At 32.6% G+C, this 12082-nt stretch overlaps 2 protein-coding genes across 2 annotated transcripts; both read left to right on the top strand.

Moving 5' to 3' along the window:
• The first annotated feature begins 4612 nt into the window (after positions 1 to 4612).
• Positions 4613 to 7873, top strand: LOC123206031. The gene is made up of 7 exons (XM_044623120.1): positions 4613 to 4978; positions 5082 to 5168; positions 5278 to 5454; positions 6083 to 6253; positions 6394 to 6606; positions 6688 to 6776; positions 6904 to 7873. Exons 1-7 carry the CDS (start codon positions 4891 to 4893, stop codon positions 7594 to 7596), a joined length of 1518 nt encoding a protein of 505 aa, XP_044479055.1. The 5' UTR covers positions 4613 to 4890; the 3' UTR covers positions 7597 to 7873.
• A 2199-nt stretch (positions 7874 to 10072) lies between these two features.
• LOC123206018 lies at positions 10073 to 10564 on the top strand. The gene has a single exon (XM_044623108.1). It carries the CDS (start codon positions 10073 to 10075, stop codon positions 10562 to 10564), a length of 492 nt encoding a protein of 163 aa, XP_044479043.1.
• Positions 10565 to 12082: the final 1518 nt, after the last annotated feature.

Below are 12082 nucleotides of genomic sequence, written 5' to 3'. Positions count from 1 at the left end.
TTTGTTGTGTTTTTGAAGAAAAGTGGGTGATTTAGAAGAGTTTTGGAAGATAAATAAGGAAGGAAAATAAGAGGAAGCACTTTGAAAGCCTTGGTAACCAAAAGATCTATTTCTTTTCCCTTTACCTATGCATATATATATTGGATGCATGTTATATAAATATATTAGTATGGTTGGTGTTGATTTAAGGTGATTTTGGTAATAAAGGAAGCAAAACAAGGAGGAGGGAGTCAACTTGTAAAGATTGGCTTGAAATAAGGTAAGGGGTATTATCTTTGATATATTTCATATTTTATGTTTTTGGTTCTTTTGATCTATGTTATAAATGATGATTTTGAAGTTGAAAAATGTTGTTTTGCCATTTGAGATACTTATGTGTGTGATTTTATTCATGACAGAGAGTTGGATAATATTTACAATTTTACCATTGATTTCGTCTCATGTTTTGATTGTCTTATCTAATGAATTATGAGTGTTATTATATCTTGTTAGAAAGCTCTTTGAATTATCTTTTCAGTGATACATAACTTGTACGAATTAGAGATATTTGGACTATTAAATGGCATGAACAAAAAAACTGTCTTACCAAATAAACAATGAAGACAGTTTTTTGCCATTGACTTCATCCCACGTTTTGGCTGTGTTATCTGATGAATCATAAGTTCTATTATAGCTTGTTGGAAAGCTCTTTGAATCCTCTTTTCAGTGATATATAACTTGTATGAATTAGAGATCATTTGGACTGTTAAATATTGTATGAACCAAAAAGACTATTTTACCAAATAAACAGAGAAGACAGTTTTTTGCCACTGATTTCATCTCACGTTGTGGCTATCTTATTTAATGAATTATGAGTGCTATTATAGCTTGTTGGAAAGCTCTTTGAATTCTCTTTTTAACGATATATAGCTTGTATGAATTAGAAACCGTTTAGACTGTTAAATTGTATGAAAAAGAAGGTTGCCTTGTCTAATAAACAGTATTCACAGTTTTGGAAAGAAAGAAAAGAAGGAAAAAAAGGAAAGGAAGAAAGAAAGAAAAGAAAGGAAAGGAAAGGAAAGGAAAGGAAAGAAAAGAGAGAAAAAGAAAAGAAAAAGAAAAGAAGAAGAAAAGAAAGAAAAACAAGAAAAGGAATTTGGGGCTCAAGATTCAGGGGTTGTTCTAAGAGCATGACTGGTGAGTTATGAATAGATTTAGATGGAAGCAAGACTAGTAAGATATAAGACATACATGCATGTTATGAACTATGAGGGGGCACTTTACACTATACCGCCCGCAGTAAGACACGTCTATAGTAAAACATAGACTCCTAGTAAGGTCCACTCGCAGTAGAGCATGCTCATAGTATAGCTAAATTTAGATCCAAAAATAGTGTAGTGAGAGAAAGAAAAAGAGCTCAAACTTAGAAAAGTGTAAAGTCTCTATAGTCAACTTCCAAAATATATCAAATAGATATCAGATGGGATAAAATATGACTCAAATAATAAAGAATAAACTAGATTATCCCCTCGATTTCTTATGGAGGTTATGAATAAGGTTGAGTCTCAAAAGTGAGTTAGAACAGAAAATGAGATAGTTTACTTAATTCTTTTCCCTTATTTAGTGTTTTTATCTCTCACTTCCTTTTCTTTCATGATTGCAGATACAGGTGATCGAGGTAGCTGCAAGGCAGGGTCAGGTCAGCAAAGATATATCCGATTGGAGCAGGTTATCTCTGATTTATATTACATGCATACAGTCGCATGTTCTTGTTGACTTTTGACGTTATTGAGATGATTGTACAGTTGTATATGATTACTCCATGTTTTCAGATGAGTTTCATATGAGTATATATATCTTTTATTCACTTCCAGATTTTCAGTTTTCTTAGAAAAATTTCTAAATACTTTTAGTGATGCGTTCATTTTAAAATATTTTAAAAGAAAAAAATATAGACGCTTTGGTTATTAATTCATAATATTTCTCTTTCGGTGGATAATATTTCTAGGGAGGGATGTTACATTATCTTCATTTGAATTGTTTGTAAAAATTGAGGAAATACTATGTGATTGAATAATATAATTGTTTATCGTTTTTTTTAATGGCCAAAGGATTTATTCTTACCCAAATATTAGTGTTTTCTTAATTTTAATCCATTAATTTAAAAAAACTTAAATACTCATTCATCTGTTAATTTTTTCAATTATTATTAGAGTTAAAATTATCATCTAGTAAAAAGATTTTAAAAACTAAAAATTTATCATATTTCTCCCTCTAAGTTTAAAAGCATAATAATTTCACCACTTCAAAGTTTTAAAAGTAACTGTTTCCTCTTAGAGTTTTCCAATCACCACTATTGACCACTAGACATGGCGACGACAGTGTTCTCTCTCCTTCCTAGCGTCTCTCTCTATTTTGGTCGATGATCTATCTTTGTTTCTGGCCAAGAACTGAGCCAAAGTTAAGAAGACGAAGAATCAGAGAGTGTCGATCTATCTTCGTTGAACATCGACTTTGATTCTCCTTCACCGTTTCCAATCATCGTGGTTTTGGTTGGCTTTGGTTCTCCATCTTCTTTTCCGATCGTCGTGGTTCTCGTGACAAGAGTGTCGAACTTCGAAGAAAATCTAAGTTCGACACTTTGCTTCATCTCGTCAGAGACAATAATGGCAGGGGAGAACGACAAAGAGACCAAGAGAGAGATAAGTTGATCGGGAGGGAGAATATCGATGGTCGAGAAGTCATTGTTCGCTAAAGAGGAAGAGATTGAAACCCTCGAGGGAATTTGTCACTTTTCAAACCTTAGATGGGGGATGGGGAATATTGTTAGATTTTTAAACTTTGGAGGAAAATGTGATAAATTTTTAGTTTTTAAAATTTTTTTTACTAAATGACGATTTTACCTTTAACAGTAATTGAAAAAAATTAACTCTTGAGGAATCACTAATCTCTAATGTCAAAATTATTTAATCATATATTGTTATATCAGTTTGTATAGATAAATTAATAAAATTTTTTTGTATATATAATATTAACTTTTTATAATATTCGTTATAAATTTAGATATTATAAGTTTGAAAATAAGTAGAGGTGGCAACCGAGCCGGTCAAGCCAGGTGTGGGTTGAGTTATATGGATAATAATTTTTAAAATTTGTATCTAGCCTTATAAATATGAGTCAATTTGTAGGTTACTTGTAATATTAATTTTATATTAATTTTATATATTTTTTCATAATTTTTAATATTTTTTTCTTTAATTGCATAAGTATTTCATGAAATATAAAATCTTAAATTCTTGTGTCATTACTTATATAGTACATGTTTTTTACTTAAATTATGTATAAAAAATTTAAAAAATTATAATTTAGTAAATTGACAAACAAAAACATAGATACTAACCTATTAAAGGCGCATCAGGATATGACTCTATGGGCTTTTGTCATGTCCTGACCCTTGTGTTTTGGTCAATCTGACCGAGCATACAGGCTCAATGTACCACATCAAGATTGGTTTGAGCTGACTTGATCCGATTCGACCCACTAACACTTTTATATGTGGTTTTCATTGTCTTAATCTCTTTCTAGTCCCACAGACAACACAAGCTCCAAAACTCATTACTATTAAAATTGAACATCCCTGATGGATGCTTTGAATTGAATTGTTTTTTACAAGACCCCTGTTTATATATTTATAGGCTAAAGAACTAATTCCCACCTAAAGAATGTTGTTTTCTCAACTTTTCATTCTTTTATTTTGAAAATCTCATTTATTTATCTGTATATTGTTAAGTTCGTTAATTTTAAAGGTAAAATTGTTATTTTTAACTATAATATTGAAAATAAACTAAAATTTTATCTCTTCCCCCCTTAAACTCTAAAAAATAACAATTTTTTTCTCTAAACCAAGTTCTAAAAAATCATTTTTCTCTTTTTAGAGTTCAACTTCAATATCCTCTAGTGTCATCTCTGGTGATTTCTCTCTCTCTCCGGTTCCTCTTCTTTTGATGGCCTGCCTCAACATTTCTTCTCCCTTCGATAGTCATGCATCATTCATTTGGAAAAATAAATCGTCTTTTAAGATGAAGATGAGATTATCGTTGATCTCATCTTCTTCTTATAAACGAAGATGAGATCTTTTGTCTTTATTGGGAAAGATGAAAAACTTTTTCTCCCCTGCTTGAATAACTAGTCAGAGGAGGGGAGGTGACGAGAGAGATACTACCAAAGGAAAAGGAAGCGTCGAGAGGGACAGACTGTTGATGATGGGGTCGGAGATGTAACCAAAAATTAAAAACTAAACTTTAAGAAGAAAAATGTTATTTTTTAAAATTTGGCATAAGGAGGAATTATTAATTTTTAAAGTTTAAAGGAGAAAAAAGATTAAATTTTAAAGGATTAAAGTTTTATTAATTTTAATCGTTTATAGATAGATAAATATGACTTTCATAATTAAAAGATAAAAACTTGAAAATCAGCTAACTTTGAGTGGAAATTAGTCCTTTGGCCTATATTTATACAATAGGAATGATTTTCACGGTCATTATCATATATAAATTTTCTAAAAATAAACTCGGAACAAAAATGGTAGAGAACTTAGACAAGCGTATGATTCTCTCTGACAATGAACATTCAAATTCTCTCTCTTTTACTTTGTTTTGTTGAACGAATCTGGTTCTACTGTTAAGCTTAATCGCCACACTTAGTACTCTGTCTTTGTCTCTTTCACTCTCTCTTTCTCACAAAAAGGTTTTAAGTTCTACAGATTAAATGTAAAAAAGAAGAAAAAGTAAAGCGGTATACAATCTCTGCGGTCTCCTCCTTAACTAGTATATATAAAATGCTGAGCTCAAAACTTTCACCTTTCAGCATATCTTCTTCTCTCATGTTCAACAGACTAATCCCAACTCAACAATGGTGAGAAAGTTCCTTGCTTTTGTTTTCATTTCACAGTTTCTTTTTTGTGGGTTCTCTTCAGTTTCGGCTTCAACACCACCTGCAAGTAAGTTCTAGCTTATACACTACCTTATACATTTCACATTTTTGTTTCATTTTTCAAATCAACTTATAAAATTTGTTATCTTAATGGCTGAGTATGTTTGCAGAAATTGTAAGTGGGGTTGTCACTGATGCGGTCTCTGCTCTTGTGAAATGGCTGTGGTCACTAAAAGCTCCTGCAAAAACTGGTAGAGGTACAGATCTTTCATTAAACTCGCATTCTTTTAAGTTGTGCTTCGTTTTTAATTTCTCCAAAGGTTTTTTTTTTTTGCATCATTGAGGCTAATGGGATTAAATTTTCAGCTGTGTCTAGCAGTTCAAGGATGAAATTTGAGGGTGGATATACAGTGGAGACATTGTTTGATGGAAGCAAGTTTGGAATCGAGCCTTACTCAGTTGAGGTGTCACCGAGTGGGGAACTTCTTGTTTTGGATAGTGAAAACAGTAACATTTACAAGATCTCCACTCCATTGTCTAAGTGTAAGTTTGATTTTGTTTTATTGGTTTGCAGAGTTTGTGGTTATGATTATTGTGTTTTGCTTTGTGCTTGGGAAATCATAAAGAAAGATTCCAGAGCCACAAATAAAAGAAGTTATTATAGGTTTTATAAGCTTTTGTTAAGCAGAAGTCTCCACCTTTTTTAAGTACAAGAGACCTTTTAGTCTTGTTTCTGCCTACCCAGTTCATCTTTTTGGAGATTTACTCTTTCACTTTTTGTATTTAAACAAATATTAGAGACTAATTTCATATGCCAGTGACTCCTTGTTTACTCATGTGTTTTTTCTCTTATTGCTTTATCTTTTTTAGACAAAATCTTATGCTTTTGCGTACTTGTTGAAATTTAAGTACTTTTTTGAGCTTCTAAGCTTAACTCCTTGTTAATTTGAGTAAGGATACCCAGTTCTACTTTTGCTTTTCCAAAGATTAGATGATAAATAATAGAGGCGGCAAAATAAGTGAGACTTTAAAATTTTCTTTTTCTTGAATATCAAGATAGGTTTCATGTCCTTGGATTCCTTTCATTTGAATTCTTCTATTGAAATGTATTTCTTTGCTGAACTAATATTTTGGTAGAAGTTTTCTATACATTATCAATGATGAACTGCAGATAGCAGACCAAGGCTAGTTGCCGGGTCACCTGAAGGGTACTATGGGCATGTGGATGGGAAACCTAGAGAGGCGAGATTGAACCACCCAAAAGGGCTTACTGTCGATGACAGAGGAAATATATACGTTGCAGATACAATGAATATGGCTATCAGGAAGATTAGTGATACAGGTAAATCCTTGTGTATTTGCTGCATTCCTGTGATTGAAGTGTGAATTATCTTTGTTTTAAATTTCTTTTGTGCTATAGTCCCTGTCCGGACAATATCAATTATTCTTTCAATAACTCATGAATTTAATTTCTTTATGCAGGGGTTACAACTATAGCTGGAGGAAAATGGGGTCGTGGAGGAGGCCATGTGGATGGTCCTAGTGAAGATGCGAAATTTTCAGATGAGTTTGATTTGGTTTACATTGGAAGCACCTGCTCTCTGTTGGTTATAGACAGAGGAAACCAGGCAATTAGAGAGATACAACTCCATGATGATGATTGTTCCTATCATTATGATGGTAGTTACAATTTAGGTACGTCCATTTGATTTTCAATCTCATCATTCTTGTTTCGAGACCTCAAAGATTTATAAATTATTTCTTTGAACATTGCAGGAATATTTATGCTTGTTGCTGCTGCATTCTTTGGTTACATGCTAGCATTGCTGCAGCGTAGGGTCCGAGCTATGTTTTCGTCACAAAATGTAAGCTCTCTGTCCTTGATTATTTCCTTTTACTGATATTATGATAGAAACTCCTTGAATCGTCCCTTTCCATATTTCTGCACGATACTGTCTAGGAAAGTTTCAATTGTGAATTTTTGCTTGGTAGGATTCAAGAAACTCATTAAAAAGAGGTCCACCAGTGGCGCCATATCAAAGGCCTCCTAAATCTGCCAGGTCACCCTTAATTCCTACTGAAAATGATATTGACAAATCAGACGATGGTTTTTTTGGTTCAATTGGGAGACTTCTCCTCAACACCGGGTCATCGGTAGCTGAAATTTTTGGGGGATTATTTTCAGGCTTAAGGAGAAAGCCCACCCACTATCAGTACCAGCATCAATACCAGCATCAGTACCAGCAACGGAATGTACCCTCAAATGGATGGCCCATGCAAGAAAGCTTTGTCATTCCAGATGAAGATGAACCACCATCAATAGAAACAAGAAGCCCTACACTAAAGAACTATCCATATATGAATAAGGATTTGGAGAAAAAACATTACACCAAGCAAACCCGAGCTTACAACAACAGTTGGGATGGTGATTATTACCACCACCAGCAACAGCAGCAGATACAGAACCAGCAACAGCATCATCATCGCCATTTTTCACCTAGTCCACAGACTTACTATGAGAAAAGCTGTGAGACAAACGAGATAGTTTTTGGGGCAGTTCAAGAACAGAATGGACGACGTGAAGCTGTGGTGATAAAGGCTGTTGACTATGGTGATCCCACCAATAGCCACCATAATATTCGACCGCGACTGAATTACATGGGTTATTCCCATGGCTATTCATAGTCTATTACGACATATTTTATAAATTAGATGGCACATGAAGATCTTTAACTTCATGTCTCTGCTACTAGATGAAGATGGGAAGTTTGACGTGACTCTATCACAAGGAATGTTATGTTACCTTTGCTTGTAGTAATAGTATCAGGATTGATGTATCTTGACACTTAAGTTTGCTTGTTTGTAGCAGAAGTTATGTATAATGCATTATCTTTTAGATTAGAAACGAAGAGAATGTAGGCAACGCCAACTTTGCAGTAGAATTAATGTGGCTTCCTTTGTAGATTCTTGTGTATTGTCAAAGATAAATTTAGCCAGGGAATCTTACTGCTCAAATAAGGAAAACGGCAGCTATCCCTTGAAGAAGGGTGTTTGTGACAACTAGAAATGAAAGATTTTTCAAACAAAATATATGGAAGGGAGCAATTGATAAGATGCGCAAGAAGCTCAAAAATAAAAGCTTAAACCCCAATGTGCAACAACTCATCTAATGGTTAAATTCTGCAGTCCAGTTAATATGAACTTAATTCCTGATAAACCCATGTTAAGAAGGTGACTTGGATTTAATAAGGTTTAATTACTAAAAAATGAAAGATTTTTTACAAAAATAGACTAATAAAATTAATTTAAAAAATTGTTATTGAAATTAAAAAATTATCTTTAATATTATTAGATATAAATTATTATTATAATATTTGATAAAAATTAATAGATTAAATAATTGAGTAATATTATGTATACCTATTTTGGGTACATAATTGTGTACATATTTATATATATTATCATATGATTGAGTGTTATTTTATCTTTTATTTAAAATCATTTAATCATATAAAACAAATATAAGTGTGTACATATTTATATTCTCAAAGTAGGTACATATAATTTTTTAAAATATTTTTTATATTATTTAATATATTAATTGAAAATAAATATATTTTAATTCTAAAAAATTAATAAATAATGATAAAATTATAACAAAGTTAAGATTATCTAGATAATTTTTGTTATGTTTAGCGTAGAATTATAATTAATAATAAAAAAATCATTAAAATATTTTATTATATAGTTTATGTTAGAGTCTTTAATTACTGCATACGAAATGCCCCTAACAATTACACAAAGCTTATACAAATAAAAAAGAAAGAATGGAGGACTCTTTCCATTCTGTGTGCCAAAATTTATTATATTCTTTTTAATAAATATATATTTTAGTTGGTAACAGACATAATTATATAAATATTGTTGATTAAGATGATGATAGTAATACAATATGGATATGTTCTCATCGTCATCATCACCCACCAATGCCTTCTCATCCTGTAATGCAAAGGTACCTTAATCGTGATAACAAAATTTGAGGTATTAAAATATCACTTCTCATCCAAATTTATGTAAGATTAAAGTTCATTTTATTTTCAAATTAGTATTCTTTAATTATGAAAAATTTAAATATTTATATGTAAACAATTAAAATTAATTGTATCAATTAAGTTTTAGACGTAAAATCGTTATTTAATATTAAAAAGAATAAAATATTATTTATTTTCTCTTTAGATTTAAAAAATTAATAATTTTTTTACGATTAAACTTTGAAATATTATATTTTCTTCTTAAGGTTTTTATCTTTTCACCCTTCCTTTTTTCTAGTGCTATAAACAAACAGTTCTCTTTCCCTCCTCTTTTTAGTGCCTTCCCTTTATTTTTGTCATCGAATTAAGATGAGGAGAAGACATTGGAAAAGGGGAAAAAAGGGGAGGGAGAGAGAACTACCTAGTGATGGTGTCAAAAATAGAGGAGGGTGAAAAGGAAAAAACCTTAGAGAGAAAAATATAATATCTTAAAATTTAATTCAAAAGAAAATTGGGGGAGAAATAGATAATGTTGACAAAGATGAGGAGTAGGGGCTTGGAAAAGGGGAAAAAGAAGGGAGAGAGAAAGAACTGTCTAGTGATGATGTCAGAAAAAGGGAGGGTGAAAGGAAAAAAATCCTAGAGAAAAAAATATAGTATTTCAAAGTTTAATTCAAAAGAAAATTATTAGTTTTATAAATTTATGGGAGAAATGGCTAATGTTAACTAGTTCGGTTAGTTTTAATTGTTTATAGATAGGTGTTTATGTTTTCAATATTTAATGGGTATTGATTTGAGAATACAATAAACATTGGGTGGGACAAAGTGATTTGGCCTTTATATAATAAGAAAGTGATAACATAAAATCAAAGAGCTGAGCTGTTACAAATACAGTTCAGAGGAACGCACTACAACTGGCAACCGCCAATTCCCCGTTTACGTTAACTATTTAATCCCTCGATTTTTTTGTTACATGGCCCATCCTTCATTTTCTCCTTGATCATTTGACTTCACATCCAAACCAAAGCTCCCCCAACCCCCTACCCTGCATAGGACTCTCTCCCCCTCCGGTGAGGAAGGTGAGAGTTCTATTGCGACTGCTTTCGGGGGGGCTTTTCTCCTTTTCCAAAATGGTCTCCACGTCTCACGAAATCCCTGAAAACCCCATCAACAACAACGATGACGATCTCCATGAAGCTGCCTTCTCCAGACGTCGATGCTGTTTCTGCCTTCCATGTTTCGGTTCCAAACGTTCCTCCACTGGTGATTCAATCTGGTGGGAGCGAATTAGCACCGGCGAAAATAAAACTCCGGTGGAAGACCCTGGGTATCTTCGCGCTTGGAAGCGGGTTCGCGAATGGTCCGAGCTCGTCGCCGGTCCGAGATGGAAGACTTTCATCCGTACCTTTCGGAAGAACTGGACCGGTCCGACTAGGCAATCGAAATACCAATACGATCCTTTGAGTTACGCTTTGAATTTCGACGACGGCTCGGGGCAGATGGATGGAAATTTTATCGCCTGTGATTTCTCGTCTAGGTACGCCGCGGTGCCTGCCTCCGTCAAGCCCTCCACCAAGGGCACGGTGGGCTGTCAAGATTCACGTGACTCTCCGTCAACGTAATTCCGGAAGAGAAGAGCCTGATATGAATTTTTATTTTCGGTTAAAGTGTACCGTTGGGCTAACGTGCACCCCGGCGGCGAAGTTAGTGGGGCGTATGTGTGAAAAATGAAAAAATGGTTGACTTTTCGGTAATTATTTGTTTTTATGGTTTTTCAAATTTTGGTCCTCAAAGTGGTGCGGAGGGGCGCACGATAAGCTAAAATTACAATTTTATCATAAAATATGATTTTATAATATAAAAAATAAATATCTTGTTTGTAGGAAACAGAATAGGGATTTAAGAGAAATTTAATTAAAATAAGAAATATTATAAATGGAAAATAATAAATAAATGAATTTCTCTCTTTGTGCACGTAAACTTCGTAGTAAATAAAACGGGCCCAACCAATTATACAATTTAGAAACTAAAAATTCAATAAAATATTACATCTAAATTAATAAATCTCTGAAGTCTGGTGGTCAAGAATGGCAACTAGAGGACGGACCAAAAAAGCTCCCATCTCAGCTTCCACGCTCACCATCTTGGAAGAGAAATACATGAGTGCAACGAGCATGCCTCATTGAATTTTTTGTTGGTGCTCTAGAAACACCCACCCTTTCAACAAGTTGGTCACAACCACCGTTGCATCAATGTTGACTTACAATGTATAAGCAATAACCAATGTCATCGAGGCGTAAAACATAACTCATGGTGCCAGAAAAACGTCATTTCTAAGTGTGAAGGTATCACCTCTTGTTAGGAATCACAAAGAGAACTTGTACTCTATGCATGCAAATAACTCATGTTTGGTACGTACAAAAAATATATATCAGATGTTAATTTAGAAGTTAGTTATTAAATAAATGAACGAGATAAAAAAAGTAAATGAATTATATAGGTATAATATAATAAATAATAAAAAATATATTTATAAAAATAAACCCTCACAATTCATATACAAAAAATATACAAAATATATATATATAAATTTAATATAATATATTATCAATAATACTTTTTTTTAAATTCGTTTAATATGGTACAAAAATCTAAAATACTTGGAGGGTCATTAGCCGGGCCCCAGCGCCAACGTGTGGCACTTTTTTATTTAATAAAAAAATTTGTATTATTATTATTATTATTTATCATTTTCTTATAATGAGTCTGTCAGTGCCTGTCTGTCTTGGCCGGCCGCTGCCTTTGGTGGGTCACTGGGCCTGGTAACATGGCCTTTGTCTATACACAACTCTATTATTTTAATAAAATATAATAAATAGATATTTGGTTAAATATTATTGTTCCTTTTAAATCCTAGTCATTTGATTAAACTAGATAATTGTCATATTAAGTTACATAATACAAACTCTTCCAAAGCTTATGACCTAGAATTTTTCATCCTAATCATTTGGTTAAATATTATTGTTCCTTTTAAATCCTAATCAATGCAATGTAGAAGACAGACAACTGCCAACTTCTCATGACAACTCAAATTATGACCTAGAATTTTTCATCAGAAAATGTGGATTAATTTAATTTTA

Source organism: Mangifera indica, unplaced genomic scaffold (genome assembly GCF_011075055.1).
Source record: "Mangifera indica cultivar Alphonso unplaced genomic scaffold, CATAS_Mindica_2.1 Un_0022, whole genome shotgun sequence".
Lineage (NCBI taxonomy): Eukaryota > Viridiplantae > Streptophyta > Magnoliopsida > Sapindales > Anacardiaceae > Mangifera > Mangifera indica.
This window is presented reverse-complemented; position numbering and strand designations above follow the sequence as displayed.

Bases quoted from the DNA above. Each gene is read 5' to 3' on its own strand.
- LOC123206031 (XM_044623120.1), top strand. From the start codon at position 4,891: ATGGTGAGAAAGTTCCTTGCTTTTGTTTTCATTTCACAGTTTCTTTTT. The intron at 5,169-5,277 runs GTACAGATCTTT...TTAAATTTTCAG, and splicing joins TCCTGCAAAAACTGGTAGAG to CTGTGTCTAGCAGTTCAAGG. The intron at 6,254-6,393 runs GTAAATCCTTGT...TTCTTTATGCAG, and splicing joins CAGGAAGATTAGTGATACAG to GGGTTACAACTATAGCTGGA.
- LOC123206018 (XM_044623108.1), top strand. From the start codon at position 10,073: ATGGTCTCCACGTCTCACGAAATCCCTGAAAACCCCATCAACAACAAC.